Genomic DNA, 20153 nt, shown 5'->3' on the forward strand with positions numbered 1-20153 from the left:
GCTAATGACACAGAAGTTGTTTCACAAACGTAACAGATTTTGAACTTTTCTGCCTACAGACGCAGCAGAATTGCTGCACCAGCTGTCCCTAAATCCAAGGCTGTTTTAACAAAAGATGCTGCGCTGCCAGCTTAGCCGAGAGCAGCATTCTATGGCACGGCAAGGTGCAAATGCACCGCACCTCCACAGAGCCACAGCACTAGCAGTCTGCCATGATACCTGTTGCTAAACAGCTCGCTCACTGTATCTCCAGGCTAAAATAAAATATGTTAATGAATTAACCACCACAAAGCAGTGAGTGATTACAAAAACATCACTTGCAGCCTTGTCTACAGGAGGAAAAGAACAAGTGCTTAAGACACAGTGACAAGTACCTTTCAACCAAGTTTAAAAGCGCTAACGGGATGCAGGACAGGCTACATCTTAACACTCATCACCTGGCAGAGCTTGCTGGGGTACACCTGCAAGTCTGCTGGAGATGTGCCAATGCAGCCAAGCTGGGAAAAGCAGTGAAAGGAGGTCAAGGTTAGTTCACTGATCCACACCAACTTCCTCCAGTTCTCTGCTGCAGGCATTTGTTCAAGTGCCAATAGACACCTGTCCGGCAAACCCTGCTACAGCGACTTAAAACACAGGGCATCCTCCATCGCCCAGGCTGTCCTGGCAGAGATCTCCATGCACACTGACAAAAAGGGAACATGTGCCATACAGCAGTTTCTGTAATGCATAGTCTAACAACTTTCCTACCAATGATGAACACAGAGTTATGGTTTCATTACAGCTTGCTACTTCTGAAGTAGCAAACCCACCAAACAGCCCATCTGTTTCCTTTGCTATTATCTTGAGCCGGCAAGCACCTTAGATCTGGCTACCCGCAAGCTCAGGAACATGGTACCGTGGTAAGATACATCCAGGAAGGCAGCACAGGAGAGGGACTGAAGTGATACAATAGCAGTGATACAGGCCCGTGGAAGAGACAGTGCCAGACCAGCATGGGCATCCATTTTTGAGGCTTCTTCATAACGGTAAGAAAAAAAATTTACATTTAAAAAAAAAGTTTAATTCTAAAGAGTTGCACAGTTAAGGTTCTTCACTCAAAGAATGATTCTCACCAAAACTGTTAAATTTGTGCGTAGGCTTTTCATCCACTTGCAATACAAGCTGTTAATAACCAGAGCCTGTACAATGCAGTTCTCTGCTCAGATCCTTGTGGGTGGAGGAGGTCCCTGAAATAAGGGTGACTTGTCCATGCTTCCACAAATCCGTACTGCAACAGATAAAGTTTTCCCCAAATAAGTATGAACATTTCATCAATACACAGGTGAGATGAACAAAGCGTAAATACAGAGTAATGGGAATGTTGTTCTTTTGCCTGACTGGAGATTAAGGAACATAACAGGCAGAGAAAAAGCTTGAAAAGTCAAGGGATTTGACAAACATCAAGGAAAAAATGAGTAAATTATTCATATATTCAGTATGCCGTGAAATCCAAATGGACATCCTGAGTCTGCTTCTGACAGAGGAGCACACAAGAAAGGAAGGAATACTTGGAGCAAGCAGCCTCAAGCATAAGGTATGACAGGACTGAAAGAAATGTCGACTTATGGGACTGTATTTCAGGAATGCACATACAGAAAATTCAGAAAGTCTAACAAAAGAAAAAAGCTGATATTCATCAACAGTGAAAAAATCTAAAAGCCATTAAAAAAACAACCCAAGCACATCAAGAACATAGTCCAGCTGAAAAATACAAGCCATACAAGAACAAGATGTGGCCATTGCAGCTTCACAAGGAATAGTCTCTAAATTCTGAGAAAAAAAGCAAACTACTTTGAAAAGGGAAAAATTAAGATTCAGAACTAAAGATTACTCAGTTGCAGGTGTGCAAGGCAAGGCAGAAGTGTACAAAAAAATGTGAGAACAATGCCAAAATTATCAGCAGGCATGTGCAGGGCTTTTGAGGGAAAGGAGCAGTAAGAAGAAAGTGGATGTATTGGTAAGGTGGAAAGTAAATGGGCTGCTAGAAGACAGCTGAAGGAACACAGGGGAAAATGCAGAACAAATACAAGGGAGCTCTTCTAAAAATATATAAATAATGCAAATATAAAAAACCCCTGATCTAAATAATATGGATTCAGAGACAATACTTGAACTGTTACTGAAAAACAGCAGAAGAATCAAGGAGAGGCTTTGGATGAACATGATCTTCTCCCCTGGTAGAAAAAAGGTATTAAAGAACAGGAAAAGAGCAGCAGAACCCTTTACAAGGGAGTTACTGTTATTCTAACTCTGCTACATTGTAACAACACAACAGCTAATTGTTAGTGTGTTTCAGTTTTGGAAAAGGGAACCAAAGACATGAGTTCTGCCATCATCCCAAACCGCCTATGGTGATGAGAATTTAGTTATCATAACCACAGAAAAACACTTAAAAATACACAGCTGGGCACGGAAGCTGGACATTTTTTTGTCCCACCAGCACTGGCTTCGGATCTCATGCTACTTAAGATATATGCTCGCACTGAAGAATAAGAAGCATGACAAGAAGGATTTACAGTGGAAATGTGAAAATCAGCATGAGTAGGAAAATAAGGGGAACCTAGAAAAACTAGAATAGCAGCCAAAATACAACAGGAGGTTTTATTTACTAAACAGAATCTTTCACTGGGTTAGACCACATGAGACAGGAGAAACAGAAAGAGCGTGAGAGATGACAGTGGGCAGTAAATTATAAAGGAGATGGCATTGCAACAGGCCTGCAGAAAAAAACCAGTGCAATTTTGGGCTGTGTGCACAGAGGCTGAATCACACTGCAGAGTAGGGAGTGATCTCTGTAACCACAGTTGCAATGTGTTAAGGTACCTGAAATACTGCATCTCTCCTTTCGTCCACTGCAATGAGTATACTGAAGTATCCAAACAAAGCCTCATTTATCTAAGAGACTTCTAACTACAAGAGCAGTATCACTTAAGCTGTCTGCTTCCCGGGAGGCAGAGACAGGTTCCTGCTGCCACGTCCCACACAGAGGAGTAAGACACTGTCACTTCTTATTTCCCAAAACAGTATCCACCAGCTTTGAGGTAGTTAAAATAAAACAAAACAAAAGAGAAGCGCAGCTTCCCCATCAGCTGGGATGCTGAAATCTTGGACTAGATAAGAACACGAGGTATTTGGAAAACAGCCTTGCCCAGACGCTCATCTGACATGCTATAAAATGCAGTATGTTTCTCAACTCTGGCTCTTTTTTTGGAAATAACTTCTTCGGAAGTTGACTGGAGACATGCGTTCAATTTAGAATGATTCCACGTTGCAAACAATTACACAAAAGCATCAGCACAGATTTCATTGAAGAATGGATCTGCTGCGGGAACCCCATAAGATACTGGTGCTCAGCAATTTATTCTTTTGACAGGATAAAGGTCAGGGGTTCTCCACCCCAGAGGAAAGTGCACTATACTCATACTACATGGCTGTTAGTAATCCATCACAAGTAACTGAATACGCCAGAGGAAGCAGAATGAGCACTCATAGCATACTAGCATGACAAGAACAATGCAACATTTTTTATAAACCATCAGACAACTGAGCTAACACAGCCTAGCTAATGAATGAAACAGTGGAGAGCAAGGCTAGGAGGCAGCGTGGCAGGTACTTCAAATAAAATTAAGCCTTCAGAAAGTCACTATAAATATTCTGAAAGGAGCACACACCCCTATCAATCATACTGGCAGGGGACACTTCTCCCGAGTTCCACTAATGAGCAGAAAGAAGGAATAACAGACACCAACTCAGTTATCGTACGCTCAGAAGGGAAACATAACACTGCCAGAGAAATCCCAAACGTGCTCCTCTGCAACAGACAAGTCACAGAGCGCGACAGCTAGCGAACAACACATCAGGCATATTATGTTGCAGGCTTGTAGCCAAGCCCACAATATTAAGAATAATAAGCCATCTGATGGCTGTTTAGAACATTTTGTTTTCTATATAGTACTAAAAGGAAATCATAATTCAAACACAGCAAATACCACCAGTTTATAAGAGACTGCTTCCTTACAAGAAACTGGCCTCTCCCAAGCGCTCCCTGTCTGGAGCTACTCCGGTTTGTCACAGCATCATAGTATCTTTTGAAGGAACAATCTGGAATCATTTAACATTCCCAGAGGTGCAACTCTGTAGCTTACCCAAACAGAGCAGATTTTGCTGAGGTTGGAAGTTTACCATGAAAATGCCTGATTTACCCAGGAAACCACTCAAGAACATCTCAGGCAGATAAATACATGTTATTCCAGCTGGAATAAGTGTTTCTTAAAGGAACACCCAGTTCAGAGGCTTTTCATCACCAAATCAGCTTCAGAAAAGGAAACTGTTAGGGCTTGTAGAACAGACCCACAATACTCCTTGCAGAGAAGAAACAGACCCGTGAGTCCACAGCTGACAGAGCAGTCCACTTCACGGGGCTGCGAGATGCGGCCAATCCAGTTGAATGCAGTTGTGCCAGAGGAGAGCACATTCCTCCATACTGTACGACAGGTACTGCTCACTGCAAGGCTTTCTGGACCTCAGGCAAAAGAAAGCATGCAACCAGCTGCAAGTCTTACCTTACTCTCCATGAGGTGTCAGGTAATAGACACTGTCTGCCCACACAGGACAACAGGGTTGCAGAGACGAGAACGTTCACCTCGTGGCACTTCAAAGGATCACCACGGCTAGCACTTACGGGATATTTTCCATCGTACTTGTAATAACTGCTCTCCTTCCAAGAAGACATTCATTAGGCTATAACTTTCCAAAACACACATTTGGAAGTTTTAATGACAGAAAATCCAGAGCATCTCCTGAAACATAATGTCCTGAAGGTGCACATACACAATCTCGCAAAGTGAGCCCAAACCACATGCATTTCCCTAAGTCAATGCTTTTCTTATCAAAAGCAGGAGACACTGTGTTCAAGCACACTGTGTGGGTGGCACCAAGACTTGGAATGTTTTTGAGCTCGTGTATCGTACCGAGATACGAGGTACCCTGGACGAAATGCAGTGTATTTGAATCCTTGCAGCACCGTTCACAGCATAATTTGTACAGGTAGAAACTGCCTTTGCAATCTGAGCTTGACTCATTAGCCAAAATACAACTTGTTATCTCTCACCTCTAACTAAAAACGTGATGACTTATCACTGAAACAACATCCACATAACACTGAACACAACAGCTGTGTCATGGAAAAAGAGTAAGAGTGAACACAATCACACAATCTTATCTTGTTTCCTAATTAAGAACTTGCATTTACAGGCTCTCAGATATTAAAGGGAAAAAAAGGAAGAGCAGTCCTATTAACAGAGGTTGAAAAATAACACTACTTGGAAGGAACAAGACCTTGCACAAAGTCCTTTCACACATTTTTTCCAGATGTACTGCCCAATCAGCATACAAAACAATGAAAACACTGTAAGACATTACCTTGATGCAGACAGACATTTTACTGTGGCAAAGATCTAGTTCATTTCTTGCAGTCTCCATACAGTGAAAGCCTACTACAACCCTTAAGGGTACTTACTTGCATGATATCACAATAAAGACACTTTCTCCCACCACAGAACACTGCTATGAAGACTTTTACTAAGATAACTATGAGTGGAAGTTAAGGCTGATGGATTGGCTATTTTAGCAAAAGCATGCTTCATACCCTGCAGCATGAATCAACCAGGATTGCTTTCCTTCTAAGGCATCGCAATGGGAAGCCAATAATCCCTGTCCCAGTGGGTAGCCTAACTGAAGATGCAAAGAGCATTTTGCTTGGTTTCCAGGTGTTTACTTCCTTCTGCCTCTCTGCATAATAGCCCACTGCCCAGAAAATTCAGCTCTGCCTCCCCTAGGAGCCACTTGAACCAAAGGCAGCTGGGTCTAGGCTATGCTTACTCGGTTCATAGGAAGGGCATTAAGAGTTCCTAGATCAACTCGGCCCTGAAAAGGGAAAGACGCCAGCAGGAGGGATGATACCTCCATTCTGGGAGCAAGGCAACTTCCAAAACTAAATGTGGACTTAGTTCAGTGGCGCATTCTTGGTTCAGCAGGCAAGACTTCCATTACGGGCAACAGTTCATCTTAGAAATCCAAGATCCTCCTACAAGGCATCAGAAGTCTTACAGTCATACTACTGAACTGTTTGGTACACTGGGGCGTATACTTACTTCATGGTGCCTATTTTTACTGGCCCAGACTGCCTCTCTGAAATCCTGAAGGCCTGGACACAACCTCTCAACTGTCCTGCGTTAACAGCCAAACACAGAGCAACCCCACAAAGGCTGATCTACCCCAGTCCCGCTCCTGCAGCAGCCAGAGCTGCATTTTCAGAAAATGAAACACCTAAGAAGAAGCACAGGGGCCACAAAGACTTACGATACAGAGTCTAGAAAAAGAAAGCACATTCTATAGCATTAAAACCAGTGCAAAGTTCTCCTTTCCCTAGATATGCATAGGGCTGGAAGAATTGAGACTACACACGCGTAAGAGATGGAGACGCCCAAGGGAGAAGGATTATTGCCCTTGAATGGATATTATTTTGCCACCACTACCACCCCCAAAGCACAGTAAGACCAGAGACCACCTGTGCTGGGCACTGGGACAGTACAGCACAGTTTCTACCTTGAAGAACATAATGTCAAGACTAAAACATTATACAAGCAGATCAGTAGAGGAAGAACACGGGCGAGAAATAAGGAAGAACGGTGCACAGATACACCATTAACCCAGTTCAGATTTGGGGCTTGATCTCCCTTTAGTTTCACTGAACACAAATACCTGCCTGATAGGTGCCCACCTGTAACCCGCTCAGTCAGGAAAGCTTGGGCTAGCTGAAGACTAGAAAATACAGAAGCACCAGTCCCACACTGGTCACTGTGGCCTGACGGGACTTCTCCAGACACCTGCTGACTCTACAGGCATAGCAGCACACCATGTTAGAGCCATGGCCTCTGAAGGAAGCATCAGCTTCTTCCCATCCTAACAAACGTTGCATTTGAAGACATTCCAGAGATGAAATTTCAGATTAATTTTTATAGAAGTTTCCTCCAAGCTGGTGTGTCAGATGGCTGCCCCCCACGGCTATCAACACACAAAGATGGTTGTGCATTAGAACAGGCATCTACACAATGCTCACAGAAACTGTCCTTGTGAAAAGGCACCAGGATTCACTGGGCCAAAGAGCAGTTCTTCAAACAACTTTCAACCTGATGGCACTCCATTTCTGCTCACCCACTGGCATCCCGCCACCCATGTAACCCATTTCTAAACTCAGTCTCACTATTCCCAATCATTCTGTCTTTGGTTTGCCCAAAGCAGTTCCTCCTCTCTCTAGCTCTTGCAGCATTTCCATTTGTGAAGACTATGTACATGCACGTTCTTCACCATCACTAAGTTCTGTGCTCTGTATCTGCAACTTCTATTCTTTCTGCAGGAAGTCAACCTGGTAATTCTGTCCTGCTCTCCAAATTCCAGCTTGGGAGTAACCTACCCACAAATAAACAATACCTCGAGTCACTTAAAAGCTATAGAATGATCACTGCTTCCTGCTCCACACAACAGCCTCAGCATGTGTCATCAAAAGGTACACTGGCTTTTCACAAACACGTTGCAAACTCTTTCCCACTTGCTGCCTGCTCAGGCCAGAACCTCCTTGGGCACTGCAATCACACAGGCTTTCTCTACAAGCTCAGAGTATTTCGGAACATTTCTACTCTGACCCATCTGGCCACTCAACCACCAAGTTTCTCCCCACAAACATATCAACCTTCCGAAGCCCCTTCACAAAGGCTGGTGTTCTCCTGCCCTACTGGAACAACTATTTTTCCTGTCTTGAATTTTACACCTCCAGTTTTTGTGCAGCACTTGAATACATCACTTGCAGACAACGTACCACAGCCCAGAGTAACTTCCTGAATCCGCCCCTTAGCTCTCATGAGAAGACCTCCTGATCAATGTCTGATGGGTGGGCCAAAAGACACCCAGCTCAATAACACATCCAGCACCTCCTGGCTCCAAGACAGGTCTTGCCATTCTTCCCATAAGCACATCCAGCCTGGACATACCCTTAACCGCACAGTCAACAATGACATTTACACCGTTCAGCTCGTCTTCCAGCTCTGCCGGAGATACAGCCGTGAGTTCAGTCGGCAGCACAGTGAATCCTTGTTGCTGCTACCTACGGTCTGGAGTGCAGGTGACACAGGGAACCCCCACGGATGCCAGGTGGCCACGACCTGGCTTCAGGGGACCGGTTGTAAGCCCATCGTTCACTTCAGGGGTGAGGAGGCAGCTTTCGGAAGCAGCATGGCGGCGATGATAAACGTCCCTCCGAGACCTTCCATGGCCATCACGGCAGACGCTAGCCAGAGGCCGCAACATGGAGTCAACGCAGCCGTGGTCCGGTGCTGGCACACCCAGCCCCGCCGGTCCCCGGTGCTGCCGCTGCTCCCGCTGCAAGCACACCGGGCGGCACGGTGGGGGAACGGAGGACGGGGGTAGCCGTTCGCCGTGCATCCAGCCTATGGCTGGGGCAAGGCCCAGCGGCCACCGGGGGGGGGGGGCGCGGCCCCGGGCCTGGCTCGGCCCGGCGGGGCAGGGATGCTCCCCCCCCCCCCACCACCATCCCCGGTCCCGGCCTCGGCCTCACCGAGGCCCCCGCAACGGAGCAGGACGGCCCCCAGGGCGAGGCCCCGGGGCGGCGCGGCTTACCTGGGCACACAGCTCGGCGCCGAACGGTCAATCTCCCACGTCGCAAAGAGGTTCATAGGGACCGGCACCGGCCCGGGGCCGGCTACCGCCATCGCCGCCGTCGCCACTGCCGCCGCCGCTGCCGACGACGACCCGCTGGTCCCCGCTGGGGGCCCCGCGGAGGGGCCCGAGCCCAACGCGCCGGCCGCCGCCGCCGCCGCCGCCGCCATCCCGCCGCCGCCGCCGCCACTGGCGATGGGGGGGGGCGGCGCGAGCCCCTCGCCTCAGCGCCGGCCTCCGCCTCGGCGCGCGCCCGCCCGCCCGCCCGCTCGCTCGCGGGGCGGGGCGGGGCGGGGCGGAGCGGAGCGGGGAGGGGCGGGCCCGACCGCCAACCGGAGCGTGTCAGGGCGCGGCGGGGTGGGAGGGGGTATGGGTGAGGAGCGGGAGGGGGGGGGGAAGGCCCGTGACCAATCAGAACGCGCCTAGGGCGCGGCCTGCGGCGGGAGAGGAGCCAATCGGAGCGGGGAAAGGGTAAGGACGGCGATTTGGGCCACCAGCTAATCGGAACCGAGAGGGAGGCGGCCGGAGCGACCGGTAGCCAATCGAAAAGGCAAGAGGGCGCGGTCGTCGGGGCGGGGTCAGCCAATGGCAAACGGCGTCTCTGCTCCGGCTAGGGGAGGGGGGGGGGAAGGAGGCGTGGCGGCCATCCCTTTAAAGGGCAGCAGCGCGAGCGCGCTGAGGGGTGCGGTCGGGCGCGCGCCCTCCCGCCCGCGGCCTAGCTGTGGCGGGGTTGCCATGGCAACGGGGAGCCGTGGGCCTGGCTGGGCCGGAGCTAAAAGCTAAGCCTTGCCAAAGATAAACCGCGAGTTAAAACTGGCTTTTTTTTTTTTTTTTTTTCCTCCAGACCCCTGGGAAGAAGGACAGGGCAGAGCTGGGGGCAAGCCTGTGTGGCACGGGGAGGTGAATAAAGGCGTTGCTGTGGGACCGTTCGAGGAGAAAGATGCCCCCTGCTCCACCTCAGCCTTCGCAGAGGGTCTGTCTGAAATGGCACTGCCTCTGGAGGAACGGGAAAGGAACGGGGTACCGGATCATCCCAGTAGGGTGATGCTGGCTGAGGGCTCCTGAAAGGAGGCAGCGATGAACTGGGAGCTGCAGCGTTCGCCACTTAAAACTACTTGAAAGAAGCAGCCGAGTCAATAATGGCCAAGCCGCAAAAATAAAGAGAAGCCCCTGGCTTCGGCAGGGACCATGCCAGGTCCTGTGCTGTTCAATATACTCAGCAGGGACAGAGTTTTCCATAGATGCAGCGTTATTCCAGGCAGACTGTAAGATGCGGCTCATGCCAGTGGAGGGATTAGGATTTGAGAAGCGGGAGCAGCACAAACTTGCGAAGCAGTATAAATCATCCACAGTTTCTACTGTGGACCTTGAGCACAGCACTGGTGTTTTCAGAACATTATCAGCAAGCGTTTCGGGGTCACTTCCCTGAATACTGATGTCTAATTTATAACCTGTCCCTTGGACCTCTTCTTTGTACTTGCATTTGTCAGTTCTACATTTCACCTGCTGTTGAGCTGCAGGTCTCTTGGTAACATGCAGGTATTCACATCAGCTTTCAGTTTGACTAGATTAATGATCTGAATCATCGTCCAACTCTTCCACCTTGCTCTCTGCCCCCTTTCGTAGCCCATTTCTGCATCTGATGAACAGCATGGATCCCAGCACAGAGTTGCCCAGACCTCCAGTCTTGCTTGCAAAGCAGCTTGTTTGCCACTTCGATGCGTTTTCCTTCCTTTAAGCAAGTCATTAATGCATGAGAGGACCTTTCCTTTCATCCTTGACCCTCTTGGTTCTCTAAGAGCGTTTGCTAAGGGATCTTAGCAGAGGCTTTTGGGGAGGTCCAACTGGATCAAGGATGAGCTGTGTTTTCATAACACTCTGCAGATGAATGTGAAAACCCTGTTTTGCAGCAGGAGAGTGTCACGTGATGGTCATGCTGGCCTGGCCTTGTCTCAGCATTTCTACCCATTGTGGTTTGATTTCAGCTGGGTATCATCATTACCCTTCCCCAAAAGCAGCTGCCTGCTCCAGAGGACCCTTCTAGATCTGAAGGCCTGATTTGTCCCATCGCGGTGCCTCCCCAGCTGTTTGCTTTCACCCATTTGCCTTCCAGTCTTAGTCACCATTCCCAACTATTTGTGTGGTACTTCAATAGCGCGGAGAGCTCCAGGCTTTCAGGGATGCCCTCTCACTTCCAGGAGGCCAGAGGCAGCTCTCTGCTCAGTGCAAGGCAGCCTGGTGAAGCGACAGAACCTTGAATGAAGCCTTCCAGGCAGTCCCCAAGGGCTGGCAGTCCTACAGCTCTCCTGGGCCACCTCTCTGGCCTGGGAGGGCTGCTTCTCCCCTGCCTTCCTGAAGGATGCCCATCACTTCCAGCCACCTCTGCTCTGCTCAGTGGCTGTGCCACACTCTGCAATCTGTGATGCTTTTTCAGAGCTGTGGAAGCCCTCAGCATGGTCCCCAGGTCACAAATGGCCTTTTCTCGTCACAGCCACCACTTGCAGTTTCTTGCTGACACGCTTCCTCCTTTTCCTGCATTTCCCCTGGGGGGATGTTCAATGTGATTGAGGTGGATTTCTCCATCTCTCTCCCTGCAGCCTGTTCCCTTCCAGTACCTCTATCCTTAATGCAGCTCACTTGTTTGTTTCGGCCTTCTGGCTTTTCTACAGATGAATTTATGCATTTGTTCTCAGGCTGTTTCAATGTGCCTTGTTTATTTGGGGGCTTGGCTACACGGCCTGCTCTTCCTTTGTTCCTGCTTTCATGTTATACTGACTTTGTGCCTACAGCATGAGCTACCCAGAAATGTGCTCTTCCACACACAGTGGCTTTTCTCTGTCTTTGGGGTCAAAATTTTCCCGTGTTTTTCATTGTAAGTACCAAAGCCTGCTTATCTTTCAGCTTAAACAGAGCCTGGAAGTGTTGTCATCTCATTCAGCTGCTTCCCCACCTCCTCTTAAGCTGAGACCATTCTGTGTGCCAACCACCAGCTGAGATTTGCTCCATCGTGGATACGATCTCCAAACACATCAGGAAAAGCACCCAAGGAACTCTCGCTCTTTAGCATCCAGGCAACCAGCTTGAAATGTGCCTCCAGAAACCCCCCTCCCTTTTTTTTTTTTGCTATGTGTCACTGTTATCCGAAAGGACCATGCCCACCAGCTGCTCCCCAGCACTTCAACACTGTTTAGAGACCTTGCAGCGGGCGGCAGCTTTGTCCTTGGCAGACGAGGTGCCACAGTGTGCCCTGTATGGTGGTCAAGCCCATGCAGGGCACCTGATCCCTTTGGGCCAGCACTTTTCTCAACCGTGCTGTTCCTAAAAGAGCCATGTGTCACCTTAGCCTTCGCACCCTGGACAAGGTGCAGCAAGACACGGCAGCTGCTGGGGAGTAGAGCATTTCTCTTCAATACAGACATCCCTCTCAAAATGCCCTGGTTTTAGCTGCAAGAGCACCTTTTGTGGTGCAAAGCCATGTTTTCTCCCTTGTAAGCACAACCTGCAGGCCCCTGCTGCCAGCAGCTTCAGCCCAGAGCAGTGGGAAAGGGTGCTGTTCCCAGGCACCAAGTCCAGCGCAGGCCCTGGGCAATGTGGGGCTGAGAGGAGCCCACCCCATGGTGAGCTGGGGCTGGAGGGTATATGGGGGATGTTCTGGGGGGGGACAGGCAGATGCTGTCGGTCACCCCCTATCCCCCACGACCAGGAGCCAGGGGTGGTTTTGTCCTGAGCAAGCTGTGTAGGTCTACACTGGCCCCCAGTGGCTGTGACACAAAGAGCCGTTCCGAGGGCTGTCCCCGCATCAGTAGCAGCACCCGCTCTCTGTCCCATCAGATGCGTCATGCCGCATGCAGCTGTGTTTGAAATTAAGGTTTTTTCGCTAGACACCACTGTCTCAGAGGCGAGCCCGCGTCCCAAAGGATGTTGTCACCATTGCTTAGCTCCATCCCCTTCATTCTCTATTTTGACAAATGGTTACCTGGATTGACTGTCTACGTTCATTCCTTTGTTGTCCCATGTGGCATATCCAATTTCTCGCTTCTCCACTCTGATGTCACCTTCCAGCACCTCGCTCACTCTAGTCTCTTTGGGCGCGTGGGTTAAAATCTGTTGTTGGAAAGATATCCAGTGAAGCTGTTCAATTCACTAGGATTTATCCACCATGAATCCCCAAGATCCAGTTTATTCTTTGGAGGAAGAAAGGCTTTAAACTGTCTGGCAAGCATCACGCTCATAGGGGCTGCTGGGGCAGTCCAATTCCTCAGCCCAGACAGAGCGACATGAGAAATTCCCAAGAAACCGTCTTTGCTCTTCGTCATCATTTCCATGACCAAAGGCTGGAATTTAGCCACAACGGACAACGTCTCTCTGCTTGGATCAGGCATCTTGTTAGGCCTTTTTGTGATGTTAAAGCACCCTTCAGTACCCTGTGATCCTTCACTCAGAAGCTGTTCCCAGTTTTTTTTTTTTAAATTGCCTTCCTGAAGGATGCCCATCAGCACCAGCCACCTCTCGCCTTCTGCTCTGTGGCCAGGTTCTGGGGGGCCAGGAGGCTTTTTTGGAGTAGCTGAAGCTCTCAGCACGGTCCCCAGGCCACTGCCAGCCTTTCCCCATCACAGCCACTGCTTGCTGTTCCTTGCTAACAAACTTCCCCTGCTTCCTGCAGTTCCCCTTCGAGGATGCTCAACATTGCTGGATTTCTCTGGCTCTCTCCCAACAGCCTTTGAGTGCATTGCAGTCACTGCCCTAGAGGACCTCTTCAGTGATAATGGTGGGGTGCAGGTGTCCTAGGCAGCACAGGGCTAAGCTGAAGATGCTTTTCCTCCAGGTCTGGAGCCAGCGGCAGCCAGGGAGCAGCTATCTGCCTGGGAACCCTGGTGTACCCCTCTTCGGTTTCCTTCCATTTTGTCTCTGATCACAGCCGCATCCACGTGTGAACTCTGGCACCCTGGTTCCAGCATCATGTTTTAGAGAAGTACATAAGTATCTCCTCTTGCTCTGGTTGCATATTTTTATGTATCTCATTAAAGCAGCTTTTTAACTGCTTCCCACACAAATGTTGTCACCTCCCGTCTTAGCCTCTAGTGAAGACTCGGGAGTTTTATGATTCCAGCCCAGGGATGAATCGTCTTTAGCCCCACTGCTTAGTAGCTGCCTCCAGCACCTCTCTCCTACCTCTGTCACGTGCGTACCTCTGTGCCTCCGTGGCCAGAGACCCTTTGCTCGTCCCTACAGCCTGCAAGAGACTCCCCTGATGTGGAGTGAGAGCTGGCACTTCTGTGGCTAGCAGGAAAGACCTAAGTTTTGTTTCTGTGTTGGCTTCCCCTCTCATGCCTCACAGTGCTCTCCACTCAGCTGGAGTTGCAAGGTCTCCTTTTCCTTTTTGGAGGCAGGTTGCTTTGGCCGCTTTGTTCCCCCGCTCTTCCAGCTCTTCTGGAGATTGCTGCTTTTTCCTGGACTAGGAGAATGATCCCACAGCCAAACTCTTTACCTTGTTGCACATCTCTAACCCAGAGCTCTGCTCCCTTCACACAGACCCTCCACCTGCCTGCATAAACCAGCCCACCCTCACCGTGGGACACGTGAGCTGACCCTGGATGCCGGTTCAGTGTCTCCATTTGCCACGGACGCTACAGGCGGGATTCATATGTGCTGCCCAAGATGCTGCAAGTCATCAGATACAACAGGGGCCTTACAGACACCCTGTCAGCAGCTGGAGGTGAGGTGGACTGCATTTCTCCTGGCGCTCAGTGACTGTGACTGGCAGTCGTCCTCTCACTCAAGATCTATGCCTGGTTTTGCTCTTAGTCCATCTCCAGGCTTCCCGGCGCCTCCCCATCTTCCAAAATACATATATTTACAACCAGCGCTTCAAAGTCAGAGTGGAAATATACTGGAAAACCTTCCCTGTGTAGCTAAGACCTAAATCAATTAGAAACAAGCTCAGAGTTAAATGCAGTAAGCTCCTCAGGCTGATAGAAGAGCATTTGCAGAGAGGGATGTCCACCAGGGTAAGGGAGACCTTTTGCTTTCGCTGGTCTGGTTTATCTGCACACACAAGCCCCTGGTTGTGCCCAGCCCAGTTCTACCAGTGTCCTGCGGAGCTGGAGCTCCCCAGGACCCCGCAAACCGGCACGGCTGAGTGCTGGGTCACGGAGGTGCAGGGGTTCCCCCACCAGCGAGGCCCCAGCAAGGAAGGGGTCCCGGTCCCTGGGCAGGACCCTCGACAGTTCAACCTTCCCTGGGCCCCCCCAGGTTTTCCTGGGGCCTCTCCCGGGCTGTGGCAGGGAGCACCCATAGCCCTGGGGGGGGTCTGGGACAGGGCAGGAGGAGGCTGTGGGGCAGGAGGCTGGCTGAAGGTGGGGGACACACACACACACAGTGTGCGGGATGTGACCCCCACCCCAAGGCAGAAGCTGATGGGCGCAGAAGGGGAACGGGAGGGTGCCCGGCCGGGGCGTTGGGGGGGGGGGGGGGGAACAAGGAGGGGAACCCCCCGCTTTTGCCGGGGGCGGGGGTCGGGCAGCGGGAACCGGAGCGAGAGGGGGCGGCGGGCGGTGCCGGGAGCTCCGGTGAGGCGGGGGCCGCCGCAGTCTCCGCCCGCCCGCCCGCCGGGAGGGGCCAAGAGCCGCCGCCGCCGCCGCCGCCGCATCAGAGCAACCACCGGGGCGCGCCGGGCGATGCCGCGCCGGGCCCGGGGCCGTCGCCGGGGCCCCCCCACCGCCGCCGCCACCGCCGCCGCCGCCCGGCGCCCCGGGGAACCGCCCGAGGTAAGCGCGGTCCGGGCGGAGGGGGACCCCTTCCTCGGGTCCGGCCCCCCCCTTGTCCCCTCCCGGCACCCTGTCGGTGCGGGCTGCCCTCCCCCTCGGTGGGCCCGGGGGCCGGGAGCGTCCGTGGGCAGCCCAAGGGGATGCAGCCCGCGGTGGGTTGAGCTTTACCGTGGTGGGAGGCAGCGTGGGAGCCCCACTCTGAGGCCGGGGCGAGGTGGGGCAGCCTGCCGAGCTGGGGCCTGGGCTGGCTCCGGGTCCTCCGAAGGCTGGACGAGGCGGTGGGGTGAAACCCCAGCCCCGCGGCACGCTCCAGCTGTGCCACAGCCACCAGCTCCCTCGTGCCCACCAGCATCCGATCTCTCCCCCTTAGAAGCACCCGTGTCTGGCGGGCTTAGGCTTCACTGCCTCCTTCCCTCAACGTGCCAGGATGCTTCTGGGCCCCGGGATGCAGGACTGCGCAGGACGCCCGCTCCCTCGGCCAAAAAGCGGGAGTTTGGGCAGTTTGGGGCCAGGGTCCTGTGCTGTCGGTGGTTAAGGGGTGACCGCTAATTGCGCGGCCTCCGTCCTGCTCCCAAGCGCCTGCTCCCCGGTCAAGTGCTACCCACTCGATGCCCACGATGGGGTCCCGGGGCCCCCGCGTGGCCCAAGATGCGGCCGAGCGGGCTCCGCGCAAGCAGCCGTCGTGCGGTGCTGTGCCACGCAGTCGGCAGGCCAGCTTCGTCCTCCATTTCAGCTGGGGGGCTGGCTCCCCTCCAGAGCAGCTGCCGAGCCGTGCCCGGCAAGGCCCTGGCTCCGTCCTCCCTCCGTCTCTGGCAGCAGCTGCCTGCAGCTGTGCTTGGTCAGGGGGAGGGAGCCTGACAGCCCCGGTGCCATCCATGGCAGGCAGGGTGCTTTTGGGGACTGTGCTTTGCTCTGTCCCAGCCTGGGAAAGCTGAACATCCAGCTGAAATTGAGGGCCTGTTGCAGAGCTGCTTGTGTCCTGGAGCTGTGGGCTGGTGCTGCTTTTCCTTGCTTTCAGTTTGTCGTTCTGGGGCAGGGTGGGCACGGGTGAACAGCTGTAGGCAGAGCTCTTGGGGAGTGTGAGGCTGAAGGAAACGGAAGATGCTGGGCTGATTTCTTCCCTCCCACCCCACAGGACAGCCAGGCTAAAAATAATCCTTCGCCTCATGCTATGCATGAAAATAAAGGAGACTAAAAACAGAGCGGTCCAGGATCATAGCAGCTAAGGACCTGCTTGGGTTAAAAGCATAGATATGGTCTTGTTTGCCTTGTGGGGTGAGAATATAACCAGTGCCACTGGCTGGGAAATCCCATGGAAAATAAGGCAGAGACTAACCAGAGCGATGAGCTACTGGAAGAGGCAGTAGCATTCCAAGTGCCTGAAGGCTGTCCAGCCTGCCCCACCATATCCCCATGTTCAGCCTAGGAGCTGGGTTTCAGCCAGTGTGTGCCACCAGGAGGGCCTGGCCAGGAGTCTCAGGAGCACTTCGGCTAGGAGGCTGCAGGTTTGGAACAAACCAGGCACATAGGATGGGAGAAGAGTCTATGAACCCCCCCGCCGACCTTCTTTCAGCCATCCACAGTTGTTGGGGAGAGGGGGACAGAAGGGGGCCCAAAGGCGGGGATGGGGAATCCCAACAAACAACTCCCTGACGGCCCTGCCTGTTCCTCTGTGCAGGATGGTTCCCCCACCACCTGTCAGCAAGCCCCACGTGTGCCTCTCCACTGTGCTCATCATGACCAGCCTCATCCTCATGGATGCCTACCTGGTGGAGCAGAGCCAGGGCTCCAGAAAGCTGGGCATCTGCGTCATGGTGGCAGTGGGTGACGTATGCTTCCTGCTGGTGCTCCGCTATGTGGCCATCTGGGTCGGGGCGGAGGTAAAGACAGCTAAGCGGGGCTACGCCATGATCCTCTGGTTCCTGTATGTCTTCGTTCTGGAGATCAAAGTCTACTTTGTGTACCAGAACTATAAAGCTGACCGGAAAAGCCTGGATCTCATAGCCCGCAAAGCGCTGACCTTGCTGCTCTCCATCTGCATCCCAGCCCTCTACGTGTTGTTGGTGGCCACGGAGCACATGGAGTATGTCAGGACATTCAAGAAGAAAGAAGATCTCCGCAACCGCCTCTTCTGGGTCATTGTGGACATGCTGGACGTGCTGGACATCCAGGCCAACCTGTGGGAGCCCCAGAAGAAGGGGCTGCCACTCTGGGCTGAGGGCATCATGTTCTTCTACTGCTACATCTTGCTCCTGGTCCTCCCTTGCGTGTCCCTCTGTGAGATCAGCATGCAAGGGATTGGCATCATGCCGCACCGGATGATGCTGTACCCCATGCTGAGCATGCTCACTGTCAACATCACCACCATCTTCATCCGAGGCAGCAACATGGTCTTTTTCAGGGACGCCCGGGTCTCCAGCATCTTCATGGGCAAGAACATGCTGGCCATCGGGTTGAAGGTCTGTACGTTTGTGCAGTACCAGCGGCACCGGCACCACGCGGCCCTGGGGCCGGACCTGGCCCTGCAGCACAGCGCCCAGGCCCAGCCCTCCCCAGGGCTGCACAAATCCCGGGACCACCCTGCCTGCCCGGAGGAGCTGGCCCAGGACAATACGTGACAAGCCAGCAGGAGCCACAGGCTGGGCACCGCCACGTCTGGCCGTACCTGCAAACCCAAGGCGGGTGGCTGAGCTCCCCGCGTGGACAGAGGGCAATGACCCTGCTCCCTTCCTCCCTGGGTGAAGCTGCTCCGGTCCCCGAGGGTCGCATGGCGAGGGACCCCCCCCCCAATAGCAGCCTCCTTAAGGCCGCAGAGCAGTTCGGGACCTCAACACCCTGCTGAGTGAGATGGGCAGCGGAGCCGAGGAGGAGGAGGAGGAGGCCAGGTTTGCCTACTGCACGCCGCGTCTGGCTGGGGCCAGGCAGCCCTACCTTGCGCCGGGCTCCCCCCATCAGTGCTCCCCCACGCAGCACTGCCCTCCGGCCAGCCAGGGCTCAGGCTTGGGGCGGGGGGGGCTGCATGGGGACACTGCACGTCACCCGCTCCGCTGTGGTGGTTGGCCCTGGCTCCAGCTTGGTGCTTGGCAGCAGCCTGCTCCCCGCTGCGTGAACCGGGGGTCCCCGTGCCGGGGGAGCAAGGCCTGGGCCTCCCCCCACCTGTCACCCCTCTCAGCCAGCTGCAGGCCTGGGGGGCACCCAGAGGGGATGACTGTCCTTTTTCCTATCTTCCCTCTTTGCAATAAAAGACCTGAGCCCTGCAGCCTCCTCCTGTCTGTATCCCTGCTGGCAGGCAGGTCCCGCCGGCTCCCGTGGGTGCCTGTCCCTCATGTGCCTGGATGTGCAGCTGCAGAGAACATCTGGAGCAGGGGGCTCGCTCAGTGACCACCCTGGCCTGGGGAGAGCAGCCCAGACACCGGCATCCGAAGCCATTTCTCCTGGCCAGCAGCTGGGAAAGGAGAGGCAGGTTCTTGTGAGTCTGGTGGGCTCCAAGGGTGTCACTGGGGGAGAAGGTGTGGAAGCTTTGTCAGCCACCACTGCCTGCGCAACCAGCTCCACTTACATCAGCTGGTGCCAGCCATGCCCAGTATCCCACGTCCTCCCCAGGGACACCCGTAGCAAATCCCCACGCTCCACCTGGAGGGATGCCAGAGCAGGTCTAGCAGGGGGACACTGCCAGAACAACGTTAGAAACGGAAGGAAAATAACCCAACTGCCTCCTTGAGGCTGGGAGGCCGCAGGGAAAAGCAGCTCCCCTGGCAGTAGAAAGCTCTCTGGAGATGTTGGAAGCATCTCCTCCTGTTGGAGCTGGTGTTGCCATGCTGCCGCCTGTCCCCAACACCCAGTGCCGCCACAACACTGGCTGAGCTGGGCAACGCCAAGGGCTTCCCCTGCTGCAGGGTACTGGGCCCGGGGGCTGGCAGGGAGAGCCAGGCCGGCAGACTTGCTCGTCCCTGCTAAGGTGCTGAAGAGAAGCAGGTGACATCCCAGCAGGATGTTCTCCTTGCAGGCAGGCATGCGGGTCTTGGGAGGAAGGAGCCATTTGGCTCCAGAGGAGCAGGAGGGGAAAGCAGGACCACTTTGGGGGTGCACCAGGTTTGTTCCCTGCTGGGCATGACCTACTAGCAGCTGGGGATGGGAACACATGGACTCGGGAATGCTGCTCCTACGTTGCCCCTCAAAGCAAGGCCCTGACAGCAGTGACAGAGGGGTGAGCCGCCTCCAGCCTGTCCAGGCCCCAGTCGTCTTCCCTTCTTACATTAAAGTACAGGTGGAGGTTTGGATTAAAAATTGAGAGCATAAAACAGACCAATGCCACAAAGGGGTCAGGACAGCCTTGGGCTTTGTTGCTGCCACACCGCTCCCAAGGTAACTCTCCTCGAAGGTACAAGGATGTGGCAGGCTCCGCATCCCACATCATGAGGGAAGAGGAGGAGGAAGCAGCAGCCAGGCACAAGTGCAAAGCAATAAGCCACAGGCAGGTTAAAGGCAGCTGAGGATTTCCATATGGTTTCTAGCCAGCTGGCACATCCCATTTCCACTGCCTTCCCCCAGTTCCACTAAAACCTGTCACCAGAGCAGAACTCGCATCACCCACAGAACTGCGGCGGAGGCAGA

At 53.3% G+C, this 20153-nt stretch overlaps 2 protein-coding genes across 5 annotated transcripts in view; one reads left to right on the top strand and one right to left on the bottom strand.

The window, feature by feature from the left end:
- The window catches only part of LOC128149893 (phosphofurin acidic cluster sorting protein 1-like), a 77793-nt gene extending 60426 nt beyond the window's left edge, over window positions 1–17367 (bottom strand). For 2 of the 3 annotated variants that reach the window (XM_052805441.1, XM_052805440.1), the window contains exon 1: window positions 8734–8951. In XM_052805441.1, coding sequence (XP_052661401.1) covers window positions 8734–8942 — 209 coding nt within the window. In that variant the 5' untranslated portion in view covers window positions 8943–8951. Of the gene's footprint in view, window positions 1–8733; window positions 8952–17305 lie in introns of those variants that run through there. The other variant, XM_052805442.1, reaches the window with a different exon arrangement.
- LOC128149894 (transmembrane protein 121-like) lies at window positions 15368–18798 on the top strand. Of its 2 annotated transcripts, XM_052805447.1 has the most exons (3): window positions 15368–15468; window positions 15520–15539; window positions 17218–18798. In XM_052805447.1, exon 3 carries the CDS (start codon window positions 17219–17221, stop codon window positions 18155–18157), a length of 939 nt encoding a protein of 312 aa, XP_052661407.1. In that variant the 5' UTR covers window positions 15368–15468; window positions 15520–15539; window position 17218; the 3' UTR covers window positions 18158–18798. The 2 variants fall into 2 exon arrangements, with proteins under 2 accessions (XP_052661407.1, XP_052661406.1); XM_052805446.1 differs by having other exon boundaries at window positions 15399–15539.
- The last annotated feature ends 1355 nt before the right edge of the window (window positions 18799–20153 follow it).

The sequence above is a fragment of the Harpia harpyja genome, chromosome 13 (assembly GCF_026419915.1).
Source record: "Harpia harpyja isolate bHarHar1 chromosome 13, bHarHar1 primary haplotype, whole genome shotgun sequence".
In the NCBI taxonomy this organism is placed as follows: Eukaryota; Metazoa; Chordata; class Aves; order Accipitriformes; family Accipitridae; genus Harpia; species Harpia harpyja.

What these genes read in the sequence shown, in the direction of transcription:
- LOC128149894 (XM_052805447.1), top strand. Translation starts at nt 17,219, where the DNA reads ATGGTTCCCCCACCACCTGTCAGCAAGCCCCACGTGTGCCTCTCCACT.